This window comes from Pagrus major, chromosome 2, assembly GCF_040436345.1.
Source record: "Pagrus major chromosome 2, Pma_NU_1.0".
Lineage (NCBI taxonomy): Eukaryota > Metazoa > Chordata > Actinopteri > Spariformes > Sparidae > Pagrus > Pagrus major.
Window position 1 is genome coordinate 8795255 of NC_133216.1, and position 26470 is coordinate 8821724.

Sequence of the window (26470 nt, forward strand, 5' to 3'; positions counted from 1 at the left end):
CATCTCTGTCTAAAATGATTGTCTGACCAGGAAAAGGGGCTCACTGTCTCCATGTCTTCATGACTACAGTCAGATTTGGACTTAGATCCAAGCTTTCCTCTACTTCTCCGTCCCCTCACTCCACTACTCTCTTCCCTTCTCGCTGCTCGTCTTCCCCTACCGATCCGTGCTTCGTGCAAGTGTGTCAAGCCTCAGTGTGGTGGGCTGCGGGCTGTGCCGGGTGCGCATAAACCGTGCGCTCCTAGCGGCAGCGCTGTTGAAACCAAACAGCAGAGAGGGAGACGGAGGATGTTGAACTGACTTGTATGACTGTACATTTACAGCGCTATATCTCAGGCAAAGCACATGGGTCGTTTGGGAGCTGGTTCCCGTTGTATTAAAACAACTTTTTGGGAATGCGTGAGAGTTGAAGGCTGGTTCCCAGTCAGAGTGTCAGCCGAGCCATGTGTTGAACTGTGGAGACATCGCTGAAGATTTGAAGGGTGTCAGAGACGCGTCCTGAAGGAACCGAGGACCTGCGGAGAAGAAGTGCACAGCCTACGCTTATTTGCCAGTGTGGACTTACATTTGTTGGACTTTAGCTTGTTATTGTAGGTCTTCTTGGAGGAAAAGCAGAAATTTGCGGATGAACTCGCGGGGCAGGCAGGGGTAATTCTCAAAGACCGAGAGTTTGGTTTCAAGGTTTGCTGGATATGAACACCCCGAGCAGCTCCGGGTGACCTACTCTGAAATGGATCATCTCAGTTTTTGGACATTGAAACTGGCTTTTTGTCAGTAACTACGACCCCTAGATAAGTCCCAGAATCGCGGACTAGACTTTCCTCTAATTTTGGAGATATTTTTCTGCAGTGAATTCGAGGATTTGCGCGCCCGCCGTGGATGTTTAATATGCTAGTATGGGTCCGCTAGCGTTCATCCTTGTTGGTGGATTACTGTATTTTCAAGTTGATGGTAAGTTGCCTAACATGTGCCGTTATGTAAAACTTCTATTAAACCATCTATTAAAATATTCAGTTCTGTTTTGCATAGACTTCGCCAGACCCCGCGCATGGCACCACTCATGTTTAACCTGCAGGTTAGATTTGGAGGCAGTATTTTAAAAAGGCATATGTTGTTGGACTGTGGTTCACAGGACAAACGTTTAATTAATTCTCTGCTTTTTGATTTCTGAAGAACTGTTAAGTCAGCAACTGTGCAGTTGTTATCAGAGACTACTGTTTATTAAAGGCTCACCTTATGGTGTTGTGATTTAATTTTAGTTCACCTCATCTCAGCGATTTTTTTCCCTTTTAGGTATATATATATATATATATATATATATATATATATATATATATATATATATATATATATATATATATATATACATGTATATATATATATATATATATATATATATATATATATATATATATATATATATATACATGTATATATATACATGTATATATGTATTATTCATTAAACACAGCACATTTTATAGTAACCCTTTAACAACCAGCTGAGTTCAACAGATAACTCTCCCGTCCATTGCAGCTGATGGTCGCCTCTCAGGAGGGTAAAATTAGGGCAGAGATCAGTTTTTTTCCCCTTTCAATCCAAAAGATTAAAGAAGCAGTCTGTGTTTTTAAGTCGTAAATATCATTTCATGATAGTCATGTATTCTGATTTAAAGGACCAGTCAGAAAAAATATTCAGTTTTCCACTGTGAGACTCAGTGAGTGTAAACCAAAGATCTCTGAGTGTGAATGATTCTCAGGTTGTTGCAGCGGCTACAGGTTATCTCTCTGATGCAGATGTGGAGAGCAGTTCTGCTTGTTAAAGGATTTTTGCATTAATGGATAACAAAATCCAAAATATTTGTGGGTATTCAGATGAAACAAATGAAAGTAGTCTAACACAACAGAAAGTAGTTTAAACCTGTGGGTTGGAGGTTAACTGACTTGCAGGTGTTTGGCAAATGTGCTGTGAACGCCCTGCCTCTGCTCTGTATTAAATGCTACTGCTGTGATCAGTCAGGATTTCAGTACTGTCACTGTGCATTGTGGTGTAAGCCGGCTTAAATCCAAGCTGGGACAGTGCCCCACTTTATTATTCCCATTTGTTTGATGAAACTTTAATAATGATGCAAATGAGATGGATACTGTTTAATTTCTGCAGCCAAAAGCTTCAGCCCTCTTTGTCCACTCTGCTGCTGAGTGCTAAATCAGCATCTTTTCCTTCTGATTTTCTTCTTGGGATTCACTGGCCTACACAAGAAGAAGTGGTTTAATGGAGGAATTAAAACAGCCTCCACTGCAGGTTATTAATGTGATGACTCACATCAATCATCAAAATAGGAGAGCTTAGGTGATGGAAATCATGATTGGGATTGGTCCAACCTGTGACTGGTGGAATGATGGGTGGGGTTGAGATACATTACTTTGAAAATAAATAAGCCTTTGTGTGATTACAGATTTTGAGTGCAACTTTTGAATTAGACACACCTTTTCACAGTTGTTCTCTTTATGTCACACACAAGTTTGCACAGACACAGTGGAGCTTGTGATCATAGAATGAGGAAATAATTCTTCTGACCAGTCACACACTGGGGCATTATATCAGCACTATGTTGTGAGCAATGATTCACACATGTGTTTGCTTTGTATTGTTTGTACAACTTAGCAGTATGTAAAGCCGAGGTTTTGTTGTCACTGAATGCAAGAGCCTGCAAGGCCCCATTTTTCTTTTCTTTCACCTGTCAACTTGCGCTTTTGTTCTTCACAGCTGCGAGTTTTAGGTCTGAAGCTTCATGTCTTCTGCAGTTAGCAAATCAAGTCCCTTTTCTGCTGGGATTTGAATATTTTTACTTTTCTTTCTTTTACCTTTTTCTGGCGTCTTTCACTCTGTTCAGCCAAACCCACTGGTTGCTAAGCAGTGGCTGATGGCATTGCAGGCTCTCCAGAGGGAGAGGGTGCACAACTCCCCGGGAGCAGTGGATCTTCCCAATCATTCGCCTGTCACCCACCTCCCCCCTTCTTCCTCGCTCTCCACCTCCATCCCTGCAGCACCCACCCATCACCCAGCCCTTTTCAGAGGTAATCTGAGGGTCCTTGGAGAGGGAGGAGCTTCCTCTAAGAGTCCACTTAGGCAGACAAAAAGGTCTGGAGTTGTATTCACTGGGCAGCATTGCCAACAAAGCCAAGCCTTGTGAATGGCGTCAGTCACTGTTTAGTGTGCTGTGATTAATACTGCTAGTGTGTAGGAAAGAGGAGAAAAGGTGAGATGGAGAGAGAGTCGGGGGAGAAACTGAGTGTGTGTTGGGTGTTGTTTTGAGCGCTGAGAAGAAGAAAACAGGGTCCCCTCACTTTTTAAAAAAAAACCTGATTGATTGTAGTTGAAGACATTTCCAGGAATACACCAGTCAGCAGCTGCCTGGTTATCTCTTAAACTCCACCATTCTGCTTTTGAAGCTGGATTAGAACATGCTTTGCATAGTGGACATGCACTCTTGACCTTGTGCTATTCTGAGATCTCCTGCATGCTTGTGTGTGATGTAGGAGCTGGTGACATCACGTCCATCCTGGGTGACACTCTGAGAGGTGCTGAAATATGGCCCAACTTAAATCTGTCTTAGAGGCTTTGGAGACACTTGGGGTCTTATGTGGTGTAGACAGCTACAGCTTTTTATCCAAAGGCAGGGCTGTGGTTTCAGTAATGCTGAGTCAAGAGAAACTCAAACCCGGAGAGTGGTTGTGTATGTGTCGGGGAAAGGAGGAGGGGAGGGGGAGACAAAATGAGTGTAATCAAATACAAAAATTGAGAGAGGAGTTGTTTAACAACACAATCTTTTAAAGGGAAATGGCGAGGATGAGGCTTTATTACCAAAGCACCCCGGAGACTAACAGCTCTGTTGATGGTCATGATTGAATGAGAGAGGTTTAAAGTACTGCCCTATAATGGAAAGTAAGCCCAGATTAAAATAGTCTAGGTGAATGATGAGGCAGGCTGAGGTCATTGTGTAAGAGCCATTGCGATGTCTCGCCCCAAATGTGATTGTTCTGCTTGAGTTGGCAGCGTTTAGGCAGCGTTATTGTAATTGCGGTTCATTTGCTGGAATGGGGTTGCTGTAATGATGAACCCTCATCTGAGATCTACAGGAAGCGCCTCTCTACTGTCTCTCACGGTCTCATCACTGTCGAAGGAAGCGGCTCTCCTCTGCATCAAAGAGCTCTACTGTTTGTTCTCTGATTAACATCAAAAATGAGTGCAGAATAAAGACAAAGGTGGTGATCATGAGAGGAAGTGAATGAACAGGGAACAATGAATGAGGTGAGCACTTGTCCGATGAAAATCAGCTTACAGACCCTTGTGTGTGTGTGTGTGTGTGTGTGTGTGTGTGTGTGTGTGTGTGTGTGTGTGTGTGTGTGTGTGTGATAAGTGTTACTTGACCAGTGACGTGGGCCTGTCAGCTCCTATGATATTTTAACAGCCAAGTCTGACTACTCTGCGGATCACATTTCAGCCGCCTTCCACTCCAAACGTTCAGGATAGACTTTGAGCTCTACATGCTTCTTCTGATCTGCAATCACTCAAAAAATAAAGTGTTTCACAGCCGTTTTAAATTCTGGGATCATGCTGGTTAATGCTTTTGCATTTTCATAGTGCAGAAGTGGGAGAGAAAATGTCAGCGACAGAAAATGCACATGGCTGATTTTGCTGTAAGACCAGCAGAATGCAGGGGAGGTAATACCACTTTTCCCTGTTTTACCTCCGCTTTATTAAGTCCCAGCCAAGCATACCCCTGACATTTACAGAGCAGAAAATGGCCTATTGCATTTGCCTAGAGAAACAAAGACAGAAAGAGGACGAGAGATTACAACAGGGAGAGATAGAGGTTTAACGCTAACAGGTAGGCGGCAGTAAAGGATAAGCATCTTTCCTCATATGATTTGGATTTCCAAACTTCCCCAGACTCATCTCGTTCACTATCTCTCTCTTTCACTCAACTAACCATCGTTGGCTTGTCCATGAGGGTGGAATTCAAACACTGAGGGGGTTGTGGTACACCTGCGATGGCTGTATAGTTGGTGTGTGTGTGGAGGTAGGGATGGGGGAGGAGTGATATGATGAATTGAGCGTGCTGACTACGAGGCAAAGCAAGCAGTCAGGGCCTTCACCTGTCTCACACACCTGTACTTACAGAATACACACCTGTGCTTACCCCCTGGGCCCCCAGACACATATAATCCTCGCTCTATTCTCTCTCTGGCTCTGTTTGCCAACAGGCGATTAAGGCTTTTAGGCAGGCCAGCAGACAGAAAATGTTGATCTAATGACTCTTATATAATCCCGGATGGTTAGACGATAGTGAACAAACCCTTATTGATCAATGGCAAATACCCAGCCAGCGGTTACAATCCAAACTGCCTCTGTGTGGGACAGATTTCTCTGTTGTAGTGTGGATGTGATGAGCGTTCTCATCTCCACAGAACTTGATTATCTTAAGAGCATGCCATAATGCAGACAGTATAAAGTACAGCACAAGCCTGTGATGCCTTAAACTTACTGGAAGAGACAGCATGTTTGTCTTATCTGTGTTTTTATGTTGCGTGCTGCATTGAAACGTCGTGTTTGGGGAAGCATCTAATTACTCTGTATCCCGTTGGCCTCACTCTGCCCTCTGGTTGGCTGTCTCGCAGCAACCTTTGGATAGAAGGGAGGGATGTCAAGGTTGAATGACTCATAGAAGTGCATACAACTCTATAACTATACATGCTCAGCCCACATGCGCACTGTAAACACATAGAGAGGCGGACGAATGCATACCGGCAGCTGTGGACTGTGGTTGCACAAAGCATTTATTTTTCAAGAGGACGAAGTAAGGAGGCAGTTGCGTTGAATTAAAAAACAACTTGTTTATTGGACATGCATGTTTGTGGTCTATTTTAAGTCATTGTCACATTCCTTCTTGTTTACCTTCTTCGTGTTTTGAGTCAGTAACACACCTTCTTCATTGTCAAGAGTTTGTGTGACAGCTGTACCTGAGCGGAGTGTGTCTCGCCAGTGTCTTGAAGATGAGGTCAGGCCTGGTGATAAAAATGCATGAGCTGTCTCTCAGCGTGAGACGTGTGAAGATGGACAGCCAGAGCATGACACTCGGCACACATCCGTCACACACAGCAGTAGTCCGGCGCAGCTGTAATGCTGCTCAGAATGGTGGAGCCAGTGAATAAGTGTCTTGTTTCACCATCTCCATCTCCAGCCTGGTCTATGGATCACCCAGCCATGACAGCTTTGCACCTTTTCTTCCACATAACTAACTGGGGAATCTAACCAAACAGAAGTGCTTGGACTTCAAACAATATTCTATCACTATGTGGAAACTTTAGTAACCCAGAGGTCTTCCAATGTCTTCCCCTGCATGTTTATAAGGACATTTACAGTAGAGTTTAGCTGGCTCAATGGTTGAAAGAAAATTAAATGCCAACTATGTTGATAATGGATTCATTGTTTTAGTAATTTTTTTAAAGAAAAAAAAAAGTCAGACATTTGCTGGTTTCAGCTTCATAAATGTCAGGATTTGCTGCATTTATTAGTCATTTATGATAGTAAATGAATGGTCTCTAGGTTTTGGACTGTTGTTTTAGACAAAAGAAGTGACTTGAAGATGTCACTTTGAGCTCTGGGAAATCATGATGATTATTTTTGACAATTATTTGACATTTTATAGACTAATATTCATGAAAAAAACAGACAGATTAATTCATAATGACAATAATTGTTAATTGAGGCTTTTTATGAATTGCAAAAACTGCATATTGCTATTATTTTCCCTTATTTGGTAATGCAACATAGTGTTTCCTGGCAATATCCTTCTAAATAACCATGTTGTGTAATCAGTGTGTGTGGTATTATATGCTGTAATATGCTAAATTATGTTAAGAGTTCAGTTGCTAAAAATGCTGTTAAATCAGCCTTATCATCATGAGACATTTGATTAAATTAATACATACATAATAATTTAATATGTTCTGTATGTCAGTGCTGTGAGAAGCTGTTCTTGTCATGTCCCTGCTGGAAAAAAACATGGCACCACACTGCTTTGTAAACTGACCCGCCATGACCAGGCGTGAGTTGATTTACTGTATATAATGGCTCCTGGTGAGACTGGCTTTGTGGTTGAAGTCTGAGTGTGGAACGTGGCACGAGCCAAAGTGTCACAACCATAGCGGCGGAGCAGGAAGAAAGCCTTAATCGCATCCTTGAACGTTTGAACTCTCCAGTTTCACTTCCAGGATGGTGATGACTTTTCTGGAGAGCTGCTCGCAGGCATTTATCATTTAGAGGCCCAGCAGCACTCAGCTAGTGGTCGCATTATGAAATGTAGTGGGGTGCATGTGTGTGAATGTGTTTGTGAGCACCATTAATAACCATCAAAGCCCATTGTTTTTTTGTGTAAGCGTGGATTTATGGGACTGAGTAAATTGAGTAAGTCCTTCATCCACTTACTCCAGGCACCCTTGACCCTGTCGCCCTAAGCCAGACCGGATGAAGTGTCCCGTGGAATAGAAATTTAATAAATCTCATCTTGACTTAAAAAAACACAAACAGTGAGCTGTAAGCGCCATTTCATTACCTTGCTCTGCTCTTTGAGTCCATCACTTGGATGGTGTGTGGTTACAGCTCTTATTCCTCATGCTCACATGTGGAGCTGGAGACCAGTGGAGTGGCTGGAGGTGGTGACTGCCCTCATTGACATGCAGGGACACTGCGATGTGTTCACCACAGGTCAGCACCCTCGGTACACCTCCAATTATCCACTCATCTCTCAACACAGTGTATCATGGACACCTGAAGGCCTCCTCCTCCACCCTCGTCTCCCCTATGCCTTCATTTCTAAAGCAATAAAGCACTTATTTATTTTGCCCTATTCAATCTGCAGGGCCAGCTCAGCAATGCAGGTAAAGAGATTACAATGCTTGAGGGAGAATCAATTGATGCCATTCATTTCATTGCACTTGCCTCAGTAGGAACTGTATAGAGTAGCCCACGCTTGAAAGAAGGGAATTGGTGATGTGAGATTTTTGCGGCCAGGTCACACACACACACACATTTATCTGGAGAACACTAACATAAACACTGCTGCTTGCTTATTTGATTTTATAGCACATTCACAGAGATTAAAGTGAGCAGATAAAATGATGCTATATTGGCATATTTTTCTACTAATGAAGACCAGCGCTTAACTGGAGCAAGTGGACATTAACTTAAGTCAAAGGCTCCTAGACCATTAATCATTCAGTCACCTCTTAAATTTTTACTACTTGTACTGGGATTTGATGCACACAAGCACAGCTTTTTAATATCAAGGCAGTTACTACCGTAGTCCAAAGGCAGAGGCAGGCAAGAAAATGGCTGAGCACAGGCTGCTGAGATGGATCTACGGGAAAAGAAAGAGGTCTGAAGAGGTCTGAAGAAGGTGGGGTGATGCACCAGGCTACATGCTTGAGTGGCCCTGGCATCGGAAATCATTTAATCTGCATCACACAGCTTAGTGTCCCTACCAGTGGCCTGACATCCCCACAGAGCTGGTTCTATAGTCCTTGCACTAATCATCCTGTATAGAGGGGAAGCAGCACCCTTATCGATACATTGCACTTCACAATAAAGAGATCTAAACTATCCTCATGTCCTCCTCTCCCTCCTCTAGTCTCCTGTTTCACGTCAGCAATCTCAGCTCTTCTGAGACACACCATCTGCTGAAAAAAAGATAACATCATTCCTTTCTGTTGATGGCTACTGATAGGACAATGAAGAGCAAGAATGAGAGTAGTTTAGAAAAAAAACAAGGTGAAAACTGCTTGAAATGCAAGCTATGTGAGTCGGCCCTTTGCAGCAAAAATCAGATATTCTGTTTCCCACAGTAATCTATTTATATATTCCAACTGCATGGGGGAGAGAGGGCAAATACACAGACGCAGAGTCAATACGACCCCACAACACCACTGCCCGAAATACACTCAGAGTGGAATACTATCTGATATTTGTTGGAGGCAGGCACGGATGCAGTGAGATGTTGAGAACAGCTCCTAGAATTACCCCTGTGTTTGCTTTCAGAGTATAGATCTTAGCAGGAGAAGGAGGGGGGGACAGTAGAGTAGCAGAGCGCTGATGCGGAACAGAGCTCATCATTGGAGCTTGCTAGCTTGCAAGCTTGAACTGCTTCCCTCTCTCGAAACAGAAGATGGAATTAAAGTAGCTGCTCTGCACCTGTGAACATCCCTCATTTCACTTTCTGTCTTCACTCTGAAGATTTTGCAGTATATTCCAAGCTGGGATACACTCCTGTAAATACAGCAGGATTTTCTTAGCGACACCTCACTGAGATGAGCTTTATGTCTTTGGGGTGTAGCTGAGCTCATGTGGTGTGACGCCACTGACAGCCCACCCTAAAGAAGATGAATCTGGGGTGCAGAGCGGGCTGCTTGCAAGTGTCACGGCAGGCCAGTGCAGAGCCGAGGACGGCCAGTAACATCATCCCATCGCCACCCCCAGTTTCCCCCCTGCTGCTCCCTCACATTTCCCTTTTGATGACATGATGGATATGACTCTGTCACCCTCACAGCAAAGGGAGGATGTAACAGGACAGGGAGCAAGTGAAGGAGATAGAGAGAGACTGGGGAGGGGGAGGCAGAGATGTATAGAAAGAAAGAGATGGAGCGAGAGGCTGAGGAGAATATTTTTCAGAATGGACAACATGGATCTGATGCATAATTCATTCCTTATGAAATTTCTTTGGGTTTTTCACATTTTTTCTGAGTATAATTTTATTTTCACTCCCTGCATTTCAGCACTTCCTGCCTGGCGTGCCTCCACCAGTCTCCACATTAGAGTTATTGCACCTTGGCCTGGACTTTGGTTTTCATGTTTGATGTTTTATGGAGCCTCAGTGACTGAAACTTTTTGCCTTGGTCTGAGGTTGCCGTTGGTTACCTGTGATCAGTGCACATGTCTGTTGGCAGAATAACTTATATCTCTTCGGGGAGCCCTTCCCTTTATGCTCTGGCTGAGACTGGTGTGGGTATTGATTTGGTTGGTGGGCTCGAATTTCTCCTGGGAGCTAATAAAAATAATTAGAAAAAGATCATCAAAGGCCTGACCTTCTGTTGCACACATGAATAAATATGTGACAAAGATAATAGAAAAGAGCCCTTCTATGTGTGTGGTCAGTGGAACATGAGGGAGAAGAAGCTGTTTGTCAAAGTGGTGTTTTAACACTGAAATTGATCAACAAATTTAACAATTTTTTTGTTTAACTGTGTGTTTACATTTATTTGTCTTTATAATAAATGTGAATGGTGATATGTTATTTGGAAAACAGAAAAAACACAACAGAGTCAAAATCATGCTGTAAACTGGCCATTTCTCGGATAGCAGCATTGCAAAATTGCATCGGATTTCAGTCAAGCTGACATAAGTAGAGTGAAAGAAAAGGCAGAAAAGAATCAGCTTCTGGTTCAGTAATCCCTCTCTGATTTCATCCTCTGTCTGTGTGCTTGTTTGTTTGTTCTCTGGTTCCTGCTTTCCTCCAGGAGTGGATGACTGCACAGCAGTGGTGAAAAGTAATGGTGGTGTTATTGTAGACAGGGGGAAACACAGCATTTTGATTGGAGCGTGTGCCCTGAGACCCAGTGAAGTGCACTCGCCTCAGCTCAGAGAGCACTTGATTGCACAGCACCAATGATCGCATTAAAAGGGCAACAGAAAGCCCATTTACCGTAAAGAGAGTGAGAAAGGGGGCCCGATAGGAAGCTGGAAATTGACTTTCACTTCCGTGAGGTGCTTGGTCTGATGGTTGGACAGTGGGGACATACATGAGCTTTTTGATCTTCTTTGGTAGCATCTCCTGGACACGGGAGCCACATGAGGGCACAGTTAAAAAACAAACATACACAAGAAAGTACAAACATGTTTAGTGTGTGCTTTTGAAAGTGAAGATTGCCCAACAACGGGTAGGGTTTACAAGTTGAAGTTATCCAGTATTGAGATTGATGTGCCTATTTTAAAACATATTCCAGGGCATATGGGTGTGCTTTTAACCTTCTTTACCTCTACACCTGACGAACCCCACTCAGAAAAGGACACTGACCGTCACGTATAGCCCTCTGTGCACCCGGCCCAGCTTTTTCTGGCAGTGAAAGGACAATTGTAGAGGCATCTGCTGTGTTCATTTCCACCGGAAAGAGGAGAGCAGATGGAGTCTCAAGGTTTAAGTGATTAGAAGGCAGTAGATTGGAATACAAATTGGATTTAAAGAAATTAGACTGATATAAATCGAATGGAGTCGCCGCAGTTTAGTGCCGTGCATGCCCATTGGCTTTAGTGTAAAGCCACCGCAGGGCCTGTGGATTATAAGGGAAGCAGATGCTCCAATGAGATAAGAAAAAAAATGTGCATTTGACACTCCATCTGAGGGAGATGGGGGTCTCCATGTCCGTCCTTTATCTTGCCCTTCATTTATCAATGTCACGGTGTTAATTACTGCTTCATTTATTTAGTCACTTGCCGCCAGAATACAAACTTGCCCCTCTGCCCCTACACTGACAAGGGCTGCTTGCCGGAAGACTGTTACCTATCACTGGTGAAAGAGATTGGGTTAAAAACTGCCAGTGGCATGCTGTAGGTTTTCCTGGAGATGTTCCATCTCCAATAGTATATCTTTAGTTTTAATGCCAATGAAATTAGATCATGCACTCCAGGAGCAGGATGTCACTACCCCCTCTACTGCAACCCTTGTCTGTGGCCCCACTTAGAGCAAGACACTAGGCCTGATCACTAATCAATGACAGGGAAATGGAGGGAATTAGCCCAAATTAGGAAGAAGAGAGAACAGACTACCTCCTGTTCTTGGGTCAATATGCCACTGTCTGATGCCTGATCCCTGTTAAGACAAATGGTGGACTCCTACACATTTCCACAGAGCCTTTCTGCATGTATGTGTGTCTATACGTGTGCACACACATTCACCACACTCTTTGAAGTGTATTTTGTGCTGATCAGTGAGTTTCTAACTGTGCCTGTCCTTTTGCCGGGAGATTCTTGGGAAGGAAAGACCAGGCTACAGCGTGTCCCGGATCCCCCTGGGAGATTCAAGTATGAGGGGTAGTGGAACATGTGCAAACCCTGGCAAACAAAGAGCTGGAACCTCCACTGTTATGCCTCCATCTCAGGTTGAAATTAGCCCTTACATAAGCACAAAGGCGTTTGTGGTACACTGCTCTTCTGTGTAGCAGGCATCGTCCTATTACCCCACTGCACCGCCCCGGGGAAGGGCACAGTCATCAAGTCAGCTCAATCACACGCACACCTGCAACAACTAATTTTAAGACAAAGAGCCCAGCACTCTACTTAATACAACACTGACTGGTTGACTGCCAACTGAATCAGAGTTATTGATGGGGTATTGAATGTGGTTCAAAAGAAAGAGGATAAAGAAACGGCTGCTGGAAAAGTTTGCCTCATTCCCCATTACCCTCTACTGTGTCTTTGACTGTTTGATGCTGGATCAAACTCTTTGATTGTTGCATGGTTCCCAGGGCCTCTGAGATGTAAATGTGTGTGTGTGGCCTACAGCATCTTATCTCCGTGGTTAAGACCTGGTCACAGACACACAGAGCACTCTGACTTGGGGAACATTATCTTAGCTGCCAGACTCCCACAGCTCACCCACTGCAAGCCCTAATAAAAAGGAGCGGGCCAAGGTTTTCAGCCACAGGGGATTAGCATTTGACATTAGTCTGGACCCCGGCATTCATATTCACATCACATGTGTACTGCTGCAACAGTGGACCATTTTACTTGTTTGCACCCCACTGAAAGCCAAATATATAATTTGGGTGTGTGTGTAAAGTGCAGATGTAAGCTGACTGTATGCCTCCATTCACCGTTCACCCATGGGTCCAATTACCCAGAAGCCCTTGCATATAGGGTTTAGAAGAGCAGATGGCTGCTATTTGACTGGCCTGAAATGGTGATTAAAGGGTCCAATATATGTTTTTTACATGCGTCCAACCAAAGACAAGCTTTCGTAACTATTAGTTAGAGTCCATCCATTTTCCATCCTGCTTATCCAGCTCTGGGTAGCGGTGGCAGCAAGCTAAGGAAAATAGCTCATTCAGTATGTTGTTCTCTCCAGTAGTGTAGATTTTGGCACCTAATATTTGTTACGTTTTCTGATGAAAATATAGATAAAAGTCTGCTGGCTGTGTGCTTGATTTCTCCAAGCTGCGTGTACTTTTAGTCTTTTGCAATCCCAGCAAATTGTACGTCAGAGTGAAAATTGTAATATATGTCTTCATATTTCTGTCTAGCGATTTATTTACTTGTTATAGATGCATTATTATTTTCTTGTCTCTTTTGTCATGAAACAAAGGTCACAAACAATATTTTTCATCATAGTTTTCATTGAAGAAAATTAACATCTAATGCACCTAAGCCACATTTAGTAGCTCATCCTGTGGTGTCCTGATGCCTTCCCCAGCTAGATTGGATATGCGATTTGTTCCTTTTAGTAGTATTTATTAATTAACCCCCTACCTCTTCCCTATTTTGTAAATATTGTACCTGCTGACTATTAAGCTAATAGAAGGGATTTTTGAATTGCGAAGGCCTTGTTATTTCCAAATATCCAACTGAAACAATGCCTAAAACCTGCATGGTGTTCTTCTATGATTAAATCGCATCTCTTCTTTCTCCTCCAGGATCCCGTCTGCGCCAGGAGGACTCCCCACCCCGGATTGTGGAGCACCCCTCTGACCTGATTGTCTCCAAAGGGGAGCCCGCCACTCTCAACTGTAAAGCAGAGGGGCGGCCAACCCCGACAGTGGAGTGGTACAAGGACGGAGAGCGGGTGGAAACGGACAAAGATGACCCACGTTCGCACCGCATGCTGCTGCCCAGTGGCTCGCTTTTCTTCCTTCGCATCGTTCATGGACGACGGAGCAAACCGGACGAGGGAGCCTACGTCTGCGTGGCCCGGAACTACCTGGGAGAAGCTGTGAGCCGTAATGCATCTTTGGAAGTAGCATGTGAGTCAGGACTTTGTGTCCTCTTTTTTTTCTTATTTGTTTCTTCTTTGCTGCAATGCTGCTCTTTTGCTGATATAATTTAATAAGTCATTTGGCTGGATGAAGCAAAAAAGTCTGGATTCCAGATGATGGAAAGACTGGATTTACGTACGGCACAAGAAAATTGAGAGATAATATTTGAACATTTCCTGTCAACAACTGCACAGTCTTTTTTCCTATTTATATATAATGGACAATTACACTGTCTTTACTGCAGGGAACAGTAAACAAATCAATGTTTAATTTGAGGCAACTGCTTTCGGTGTTCCCTATTTGCAAAGATTGTAATGATTTCCTGCACGTGTAAAAGGGACTCTTAAACTCCATCATGGTCTCACTTCATGGGACATCGTTTGGAGCGATAATGAGTCATGCAGAAGAGTTTTTTTTAAAGGACTTGAGATAAAATAGATATATTTTTTATCTCAAGGGAGTTTTAATAAAATTGTCTACAGACCTTTGAGTTGGACATAAAGCTGCTGTCAGAATATACGAGAGGGACATGATGACATGGATACGTGGGTCTCTCACAGGTGGGTGGGGGTCGAACGTCAGGCACAGATCAAAGTCCTGATGGACATTTGACACAGGCTGCCTGGACTGTGTTGGTGAACACTGACAGGCAGAACCTGAGCTTTGGATCAAATTACCTTTGAAGATGAGCCTCCCCCCAGCAGGCTCAGGCTGGGCTTCTCAATGGAGCCGGCTCCCAGGCCCCTCAACTGCCCATTAGGTGGAGCGGAAAGTCTCCATGACCTTATGTTGTTTTTGACTGGTGGTAGTGACATAGTCCTCTGTTTCAAACAAGGGCTACATTCATGAGATTTAAGCCAACTGTAGCATGTTTTTTTAGTGGTATTTACAGATTCATTTTTTGGATGTTTCACTTGATTAGTGTGATTTGGCATGGAAAAGAGACTGTAATGACATCATTTTTGGCATCATAGGGTTAGCTGAAATTACCTTCTATCTGCAATTGAGCAAAAAGTTAACCTTCCATTATCCTTAGTAAACATAAATGTGTTTCAGTGTTTCAAACAGAAAAAATAGCAGTAATACCACCTCCCATGAAATAAAAAGGACCTGTAACTGTATATCTGAGGTGAATACATTGATCATTGGTTGTCGGATGGGAAGCTGGTGTGAGATCCTTGGGAAATGGACTTTGTGTGGTGGAGAGGCGGGGGTTGGTCTCCGCCTCTGATCTGGTCCCCTGCCTTCCCGAGGGCACTTCCAGCAGCCCCCAGGTGCTAAACTGCGTGACAGCAGCTTGATCTATCGATTGCTGTAAGAGGGCTCTCCTGGTCTAAATGAAAATTCATGAAAAATTGATGAAGTCTCCAGATTATTTTATTTTTCCCTTCTCATACTGTTTCTTAGGGCTTTATGTTCACTGCTCTCTCATGTAATATGGGTTGAGCAGCAGAGGGGGTTGAACAGATGCATTGAGTGCTTGAATGGCTTAAAGGTTGACGGGTGAGAGGTCGTAAGGCCAGGGGATGAGGGGATAAGGAAGAGTTAGCAAGGTGAAGAAATAGGACTACACATATGATAGGTATTATCAGGTTTGAGAGAGAGCTTCAGGCCAAATCCTCAGGCCACAGTCTGAGTAAACAAGGATAAAGAACTGTACCTTGTAACTACCATTTTGGCAAAAAATGTACACCATCCTCAGACAACACACTGTACTGGCCTAACAAATGTAGATACAGTCGTCCTCAAAATTATTCATACCCTTGCTAATTTTTGTGATTTTCTATTTTTGTGATGAAATGACTGCATTTTTTCAAGTTTGTTTATGAGTTATACGTGACCAACAAGTGAAAGAATGACAACAATACACAATTCAAGAAATTCTTCATTTCAGGGGTATTTTATTCAAGGATTCCCAAAAAATGCCATGTTCAAAATTATTCATACCCTAGTCCAATGTCTTTCTTTAATAGTCAATAGCATAGCCTTTGTTTTTTATGACTGCTTTGAGACGATTCTTGTATGTGTCCACAAGCTTCCTGCATGTCTCCTGTGGGATGTTTGCCCATTCCTCCTTTGCGAAAGCCTCAAGCTGGGTCAGGTTGGTCGGTTTCCTAGCCATCACTCTGGTCTTCAAGTGATGCCACAAGTTCCCGATGGGATTCAGGTCAGGACTCTGACTTGGCCATTCTAGGACGTTGACATCATTGTCCTTGAACCATTTCTTCACTACCTTGGCAGTGTGTTTGGGATCATTGTCTTGCTGGTACGTCCAGTTGTGGCCAAGCTGTAGTTTCTCAGCAGATTCCTTCACGTTTTCATCAAGGATCCTGATGTAATCTTCCTTTTTCATTATTCCTTGGACCTTGACTAGGTTCCCTGTGCCACTGGAAGAGAAGCATCCCCATAGCATTATGCTTCCACCACCGTACTTGACTGTGGGCACAGTGTTCTTTGATTTATATGCTTCGCCTTTCTTCCTCCAGACATATTGAGCATCCATATGGCCAAATAACTCCAACTTGGTCTCATCAGACCACAGGATGGTTGACCAAAAGCTGGGATCTTGCTTCAAATGACCTCTAGCAAAGGCCAGGCAAGCCTGCACATGTTTCCTCCTGAGCAGTGGCGTCTTCCGAGGCCTATGTCCATGGAGACCTCCTCTGTGCAAGACTCGCTCAATGGTGGACTGTGAGACCTTTGTCCCTGCCTGGTCAAGCGTTTCAATTAGGGCCTTGGTTGTGGTCTGGGGGTTGTTGTTGACCTCTCGGCATATTTTCCTGGCAAGTTTGGGGGACACCTTACGCTTCCTGCCACGCCCGCTGAGGTTTTTAACAGTATTGAATTTCTTGTACTTGTTAATTATGCTCTGGACGGTTGCCACAGGGACATCATACTGCTTTGAAATGGCCTTGTAACCCTTTCCTTCACTGTGGGCACGCACAAGACGTCGATGTAGGTCTTCACTGAGCTCCTTCTTCTTGACCATGATGACCAGAAATTGAGAATGACCAGAACACTTTTCCTCTATTTATACTCTTCTGGAAAGATGCTATTTTTTTAAATCAGTGTTTAACATTTGTTCAACAATGTTAATGGTATTTATTCCATTGTAACATTTTGGAATAACCACAGGACAAAGATTTTTGTAGAGACATTGTCAGGGGTATGAATAATTTTGAACATGGCATTTTTTGGGAATCCATGAATAAAATACCCCTGAAATGAAGAATTTCTTGAATTGTGTATTGTTGTCATTCTTTCACTTGTTGGTCACGTATACCTCATAAACAAACTTGAAAAAATGCAGTCATTTCATCACAAAAATAGAAAATCACAAAAATTAGCAAGGGTATGAATAATTTTGAGGACGACTGTATATCTTAATACCTTACTGTTCAAACATGTCTTCTGGTGCATACCCTCATTTATTGATCACTCTGAATGCACCGAGATGGAAGTATAAACAACTGTCTTCCATCTTTGCATTCAATCAGCCTTCAAATGAGTTAAAATGACTCCCCATCTACATCGCATTATTCTTTAAAGTACCATCAAATCTTCCCATTCAATTTCTAGATGAACCGATATCGGCCCTTCATTATCTGACATTATTTTGCTTATCGACCTGACCTGACCCGGCCTGAGCCATTGAGAATCACAGCAGTGTTGGTCCGACTGAGATGGAGTGTGGGTGTAGGAAATGGTTGTGCTGGTGGGTCAAGTGCAGTTCAACAGGAGCACTTTCTTGATTATGATGTGACAGTGCAATGAAGTTTTATTAAAGTAGAATAATTGGTATAAATTATTTGATTATGAAGAGATCAAAGCGCTCAGAGGCACGTCAGGGAAATTGGAGGAGATGAGAAAAAAGAAATCATATGCAGGTAGGGTGTTATATTAAGACACTAATGACTTCTTGAAACTTTAATGACAAGTAATCTAAAGGATATTGAGTAGGAATGTCCCAAAGCTGATCTGCAGGATTGGTGTCTGAACCAATCAAGTGTCTGGCCTAAGGCAGCAGAATGGACAGCACAAGCACAGCTCCATTATTGTTTTGCCATCGTGCTATTTTCATTGTTTGAGAGCATCTTCTCTCTCACTCTAGTAGTAGTAGTAGTAGTAGTAGTTTACAGATAAAATGGTCAAAAAATGTAAAATGTGCAACTTTGATTTAAAAAGTGCTGTGCAAAAACATATACATTATATATTTATGAGGTGTTGATCAACATCCACAGTGTATTTTTGGTGTATTTGTGTTTTTCCAGACATAAGGCTCTCATTGGTCCCAAAGAGAAAGGAGGACCATTTTATGGAGCGCTCTATGCCTGGTTTGTTTTGGGCCCTGGGCTTTCTTGGCTTTCCCTTTCAGCCAGGTCTTCAGGGGGGAGCAGAAGGGGGTGGGGTGCTAAATCCCCTTGCATTGGCTTACTGCAGTGATTAGCTTTATCAGGTCCTGACATCCGTCTAGTGATTGTAAAGCCAAAGCTAATCGCACAAGAAAAAGCAGCATTTAAATCTATATCCATGTTGAACTGGGTTTGTGCTTATGATATGTCTTGCCCCCCCCGTCCTACGCCTGTCTTCTACCTCCCTCCCTGTCTCCCTCCCTGTCTCCCTCCCTCGTATTGAACACACCTTTGCCCCCCTTCCATTCACGAGTGGTTGAGCAGGACCCTGGTGAGATAATTGAATTGCAGCTTTGAAACAGATTGAACTCAGTGTCCACTGAGCAGAGTGGCGCTGCTGCATGCTGGACCTCAAGCTGGGCAGCACTCACCACTCTCTCCGTTTGAGGAGGAAAGGTGGAGTGAAGAGGAAGAGGGGGAAGAGGCCTCTGAGAGGTGCCTCTGCATTATTAATGTGGGCCAGATTGGGGGGACTTTCAAACATGTCTCCTTTAAGTGTTGGATGTTGAACACACATTGTTCACAAATGGATGGACAAGAGCATGAACTGCCTTGTGTTATTTGAGTTCATGGTGCATGCGCAGAGTGTGAGGATAATGCTTAGGCATCACTTTGCTGCATTTGGGTAGAGATTTCATTAACGCTGTTGTTCACTGTCCCGTACTTGAGAATATAGAGAACTTGTAAACATTTTGCCTAGAGCGTATCTGGGCAGTCTGCTTTGTAATCTTGTTCCTCCTCCCAAGCTCTCCAAAACTGACTGCAGGCCAGCTCTATGGGATGGATGTGCCGCATATAGGATGTGCCCCCTTTTCTCTTTTCAGAATAAACTAGGTCAATGAGCAGGTTCATAAATCATTGTGAAGCCTGTGTCAGAAATGCTAGCTCCAGCCACCACTGAATAAATTGCTAGCACTGCGGATATCTGTGTATATGTAAGTGTGACAAGGCACACCTGGGGCGATAGGATCCCAAGGAAAATGTTAATTAGCCCCATCTTTTCAGGTGGATGGGTAGCACACATATGTAGTGCTCCAGATACAAGTGTGTAGGGTGAACAGTTGCACTTTTAATGGAGTGTAGAATGTGACTCAGGCCCTCTGACATGTATGTGGCTGCATGTGTGTTAAATGTGTGTTATTGTCTCGGGGGAGAGGCATCGCAAAAGAACGAAGACACAGAATCTTGAGGTGTATCCTTTGCCGCTTCGTTCACTTTGTAACCTTTAAAAATGCAAATGACACAGAAATGAAACAGATGTCTTGGGTTGGTTCTAAATGCCGCTTGGAATGGGATCGGATGACTTTTAAAAAGGTCCTTTGATATCATCTAATGTACCACTTCTGCAATTAAGTGAATCGTTAGGTAGCATTTGGTGCTCGTACAACAAGGTAATTAGCAGGAAAATAGAGTTGGGAGAGGTGCGAGTGGTGAAGAGAGGAGGAGGGTACCAAGCTGTTCCTGTTGTGTCCAGCATGAGGGGAAGCTAATAAAGGGACAGGCCAGGAGGAGCAGGCCAGGTGGGGAGTCAGGCTGAGCTGCACTGCAGAGGCGTTCACAAGCTCATCTGGACTCATTATTCCGTTTCAGAAATTAGAAAATGGAGTGACAAGTGCACACAAACAACAGACAGACACACACACACATCTCGCAGGAAAGTGTGTGCAAACACCTGCCCTCATGCTGATATAAACCCCGATAGGATGAGGTTTAATCTGCGCTGAAGTCCTTGAGAAATAATGAAGGGTAATGAAGGAAGCAGCAACAATGCAGCCATTACGGCACATTAATGATGCACGCTACAGTTAGGAAATAAAACACAGTCTCAAAAAGTGAGCATGGACTAATTTGTATTTAAATATGTTTTACTCTCAGAGCACATCTCAGTGTGTCTGTTTGTTTATGTGGTGGGATGTGTTGAACGCAGAGTCAAGGGTCAGTCTAAAACAATTATTGCGGCCTCAGGTTTCTCTTGTAGTTTTCCCGATTCTGTATTCCCATTTCAAATAGTTTTTAAATAATATATTTAACTGAACATAGAAGCACAGGACAACTTCAAATGATGTAGTGACCCTATGGGGTTGGCGCTGCAAGGATTAGTCATTTAATTGATCAGTTGATTGGAAGAAAATTATTGGACAGCTATTTGGAAAATCGATGAATAATTTTGCAGCAAAAATGTCAAATATTTTCTGGTTCCAGCTTCTTAATAGTATGGACTTGCTGCTTTGCTTTGCCTTTTGCCTTTCACTTGAAGCAATTTGAAGATGTCACTTTGCACTCTAAGACTAATCGATTAATCGACAGATTAATCAATAATGAAAATAATCGGTAGTGGTGGCATTTGTATTTGAGAAATCATATTTTGTTCAGTTTTTGCATGGTGGACAGGTCTAAATACTGCACTACCCATTAGTCTTCGCTATCGTTGCCATGGAGAAGAGCCAGTCAGAGGTGCGAATCAGAGTTGTAGCAAATTCAGAAAGGTTCATCGTGACAGTTGAGAACAGAACATGACAAACACGGTGAGAAAATGTCATTTCCAAGTGCCTCCTCTTTTTATTTTGAAAAAGTAATCTGAATGACTTGTTGTCAAATAACATAGCAGTATTGATATTTCTTGCTAAGTCCAGTTTAGAAAAAAAAAATAGTTATGCACAAGAAAAGCAAAAAGTATTGATACAAAAAGGTGAGAGTGTTGTCCTGTGATAAGAGAGACGGTGAGAGCAGGCGAGGGTGTGAGAAATATCTTCCCCTGATAAACTGTGAGAGAGCAAAAACCCCTGATTAAATGTGTCAGCTCTGTGTCTGTGCTGCTGGAGTTTGCTGACCTCTGTAAAGAGGTGTTGTTATCTATTGGGATTCACTCGCACAATTTCCACGTACACACACACAGCTCTCACCAGCAGCAGCATGCAAATTTCTCTCTCATTTATCAGCCGCAGATGGCCGCAGTAAATGAGGAGTTCCCGCCACAACCCCAACTCCTGTGCAGGGCATGGGAAGAGAATGGCCTGCAGAAATGGAACAGAAATTTGGAAAACTCTCACAGGGAGATAAATCATCGGAATACACCGCAGTCACTCCCAGCACTCTGACCTTTCACTGTCACACACACAAACTAGCACATTCACACACACATGATATGTCCTGAGACTGCACTTTTACTATCCTCAGCGGGCCTTGTGTCCCAGCTCTGACCTCCCCAACTCCACCAAGGGAAATAGACTGTGTTACCTTCTTACCTTCAGAGGAAGTGAGTGTTGTGCTGAAGATGGGAAATACTGCAAACCTCCACCATGGCACTTATTATGACAACAATAATGGAGTGGTGCAGCAAGAGCTGAGGGCAGAGATGGAAGGTGTTGTGAGAAGGTGCAGGAAGATGACAAAGAGATGGAGCACTTAATGAGATCCAAGTTTGGTTTGACCTTTGACTTTCTCTCCCCTTTTCTCACTCTCCACCTCTCCACTTCCACCATTGTGTCACCTTCGAGTGTATAAACTGGATTAAACAAGTGTGTGCCGCTCCGTCATGGATGCCACGGCACGTCAGCAGAGGAGTGAGCCGTCAAGCAAAGAATGCTGAGCCAGCCGCTTCTCACGCCCATTAGTGCCCGGCAAGATGAAGCACCCGTCGCACCGGGTTTTGTTGTGTTTCTTTTATACACCCTACTCTCGCTCCTTCACTCTCTCCCTCTTTCTCTCTTTATAGTGACACTGTTATTGATGGCCTCTCCACTCTGACAATGCAGGGCTATTGCTTTGTCTCTCCTGCCTGCCTGCCTGCCTGCCTGCCTGTGTTTTGCCTCCTCTCTCCTCGTTCTCCTTGCACCAGTGTCTCATCACCCATGCTTCACACTATGGGTGCTCGCTCTGCGTTGACTGAAAAATAAATCTTTGCATTTACATCGGGTCCCTAAATTGAACAAGCTTGGCAGCATTGTAAAAAGTAAGCACTCTCAGACAAGCATGTTCTATAAAATAAACGCACCCTGTCTTGCCACTTCTTTCACTCTAATCAGACAGTTTTGGATGTAGACTGAGCTGTAAATTATTGAAATCTGTCTGCAGGCTGATTATTGATCAGCCTTAAAACACAGACAGGCTCAGAGGCTCCTGCTTTCATGGGTGGATTGCACTTTGATTTCTGGTTTAATATCGACTCATGGTTGTAATTTATTCAAGCCGTGTGTAGCTTGCAGTTTTTAGTAAGCAGATTTGATGATCATCAAAATATCTTCCAGAATATACCCTGCTCTATCAGTCTATTAATCTGCTCTTCAGGCTGTGTGTAGATAACCTAACACATGGGGTTTCCAACTCTTTAGTCTATGTTAAATTGCTGCACAGGTGTGATATTTACCAGAATTTAGATGAATATGTCTGATACCACTCTATTTGCTGTCAAATGGCCAAAGGGACAAGTGAGTGATAATAATATTAATCGAAAAACGTGACCCTGAGTGAAATCCCTGTAGACCGCTGCGTTCCGAGGGTGGCTTGCCATTGAGTCCAGCCGGGATTGGATCCTCTGACCCTTGGAGAACCCTTTGCCCTCTCCTATCCACTCCAGATCTCTGTCAAACCATAATTCCTTAACCCAACGTTCCCCTCCGATGAATGCGTCCCTGTTGTGACTGACCCCCCCCCCACCCACCGTCCTCTCTCTCACTCTCTCTCAGAGACCCTCTGAGACTGCCAGAGATGGTAATCCATCATATGGAGCAGGGGAGGAGGTGACATGGTGGAGGGCTGAAGTTCAGACGCTAGCTGATACGGGTTTGAATCGAATGTCGCTGAAATTGATTCACCCTCTGGTGTGTGGAATGGTGTGTTATTTCTGCACTGATGTTTCTGGTTCAAATGCCCATTATTTCCTTGGTTACTTTCACCCACACCTTTAAACACACATTCATTCACACACATACATGCCTTTGCACAACACTTCAGGGTGCACAATGCTGCAAGGATTGATCTTGCGCAAGGGCCAGGACTCAGTCAGACCCACGATTTAGTCTGTTTATTTTGGTCTACGACTGTCACACTGCACACTGGAACTCTGATGGATATGTCTTGCTGGGAGGTGTTGTGCACAGTTACACACAAGTACTTACATACTAACACAAGTGCACAAGCACACAAAAAAATGCTTAAGGTAAATGGCTTTTGTGGATGTTTTTCTACTTGTACAAACATTAAGGGCAGCCTCTCTTCAATGTAGCCCATTGGGAACATAGGAGACACAGAGTTTCAGCTTCATTAGATTCTCAACTCAACTGTGTGGATGCAGAGGAAGAGGAAACTGGGGGCAGGGAGGATGGGAGGATAGAATTCATGGGACACAATTTCCAAAGTTTACAGTCTTGCCAGCCTTTAGGCTTTGAGAAAACACCACCAGGACAATATAACCTAGTTTGTATTGATTTATGAATTAGTAATTATTTTTTAATTTGTGTTCTGCAGTCCCTTAAACTGTTACCAGGCCTTGCTGGGCTCTGGGCCATGGCAGAGTAATCGTGGCTCCGGATGTGTTATGACTCGGTGATCTCTCGATGGCGTAGACAGATATTGTGTTTGGCTTGGATTACATCTGCTGTAAGGGACACCTATCAGCCATCAGAGCCCTCAACAGCTGCAGACCAGAATTGAAACCTGATCATCCAGTCTCTGCTGTCTCCCTCTCTCTCCGTCTCCCACCCTCTATCACTCTCTTTCCTTCTTTCTCCTTTTCCACACCCTCCCTCTCTCATTTCCTTTCCTGCTGTTTGAAAGTGATACTCAAAGCATTTTGATCACTTTCAAAAGTGAAGGGAGACAAGATCAAATGTTTAAGCGTGTGGTTTCTAAGACAGCTGTGGTTCCATTCCGTTTAACTGCCTGACCTTTACATGACTGCGCCGCTGCATCCAATGGGCATATCAGCAGAGGAAGTTGGGTGGCTGCTGTGTCTACTCGAAGGTGACCTTGTGTGTTGCAGAGTTAATGGCTTGCCGTTTTGATGTGGAGTGTGTCCTAACTGCTGCTTCTGTCTGTTAGACTGTTCTGGGATCAGTCCCAGGCTTTGCTGAGGTGAAGGAAGGGACACAGGGGCTTGATGTTGTTCATTCAACAGCCATGGCTTCACTACAGGAGGTGCTGCATCCACTAAACACTACAGGTTCTCAGCTTCAGGACCATCAAAGCCACATGATTTCATAGAGGGTAACTGGCTACCTCAGTAATGTGTAATGCAGTGTGACCAGGTGCAGTGAGATGACATCACATGGTGAATGAGACCGGGAGCTGTGGTATGTGTGGCCACCTGCTTCTGCAGCTGGGAGGATGATTAGCAGCTAGCCAGGCTGATTATTAACCAGCCAGACACTCATCCAGCCAAACGGACAGTCAGACAGACAGACAGACCGGGACACTGACAGACATTGCACATTGCCAGATATGAGCCTGCACATTGGTTGGCACAGTAGAGATCAGACATAGTCGCCCAGACCACTTAAGCACTAGCATGGCCAAAGGCCAACTGAATAGAAATCAGAACATCCTATTCAAATGCTAAGCAGAATCTTATCTCAGTGCCTCTTGCTGCTAGCCCTGGTGCTTTACACTGTCCGGGGAAAAGCTATTAACGAACATGCAGGTGCCTCCCCTGTTTGCCTGTGTTTCATTGTGTGTGTGTGTGTGTGTGTGTGTGTGTGTGTGTGTGTGTGTGTGTGTGTGTGTGTGTGTGTGTGTGTGTGTGTGTGTGTAGCGTTGTGTGTGTTTAGATAGGTGTATGGTCAGTTTTCTGTGTTTCTCTTTCTTGATTTAAAAAAAACAAAAAAAAACAGATTTTACTCAGACTACAAATCTTTGAAATGTTATTGTTAGTGTATTTCAAACATTACTGTTGATGTATTAGTCTTAACTCAATAATGCCATACACAGCAGTACCCACCACCCATAGCGACAGAAATGAAGGCAGTGAATCATCTTAAGCGTGGCTATAATTGCAGGGATTTGTCTTGGATCCATCGAGATCTTCTTATTCCACAGGAAATGAAATCTAACGACACTGAGTGATCACCAGGGGGTGTGTGGCTAACTGATGAGCGTGCTCATTTGACTCCACCGATCTTTAAAAGCCATTAACGCTCTCCTGTTTCATGCACAAATTAGGCCTCCACACACAAAGGCACACAGGCACAGCAGCACATAGATGTTTGGAACGTGAACACAAGATAGGCCCATATGCACATGCCAGTACCCCCCTTAACACATACACTTTGTAACAGACTCCAAACTCCCTCGTTGTCGTCCAACTTGCACGATGAACGTTTGCCCATTTGAAGCCTAAATGGCACAGTAAGGGAAAAATGAACCCCAAGACGCCACGTTGTAATGGAGCTGAAAAGAACAGCTTAATTAGCCAACATAAGCCATGCCCAGGCATTAACTGTGAAATTTACATGTTAGCTTTCTTCCCGGCTTTTTTTTAAAAGGTCCCTGTGGTGTTCATGTGGAACAGACACATGAATTACAACTCTGGCACTTCATGAATATCGATTTGGCTGCTGTTGCTGTGCAGGAGGTTATGAAATACTGTAGTATTCAAAACATGTTGAGTGGGATACATCTGCAATTAGTCAGTTGTTCGTTTATGCTACTAATGTGTTATTAGTTTAATTGCCTGTTTTTGGTAATTAACTTCCCCTCACTCACACACAGCCTCATTCTGTGAAAAACACCCGTAACATTTAAAACCAACTATAATTTAGAAATATTGTGGACACATTGTTAATTGTTTTCATGATCCCTGGATGACTAATCATATTTAAATATTAAATATGAGGATATGGTAATATTGCTCTTCTTATCAGACTCTCAGACTCCAAGCAGAAGGGAGTTGTCTACATGATTTAGCTCCTTTCACAGCGGTGCAGGCGTTTGATAGGCCAGTTACAGAGTCAAGATAGGCTGACCTTTGGCCACCTCTGGATG

At 43.6% G+C, this 26470-nt stretch overlaps 1 protein-coding gene across 1 annotated transcript in view; it reads left to right on the plus strand.

Annotated features, from left to right (window-relative positions):
• robo2 (roundabout, axon guidance receptor, homolog 2 (Drosophila)) overlaps positions 1-26470 on the plus strand; it is a 313492-nt gene that overhangs the window by 147923 nt on the left and 139099 nt on the right. Inside the window, exon 2 of the mRNA XM_073489795.1 lies at positions 13743-14069. Coding sequence (XP_073345896.1) covers positions 13743-14069 — 327 coding nt within the window. The remainder of the gene's footprint in view (positions 1-13742; positions 14070-26470) is intronic.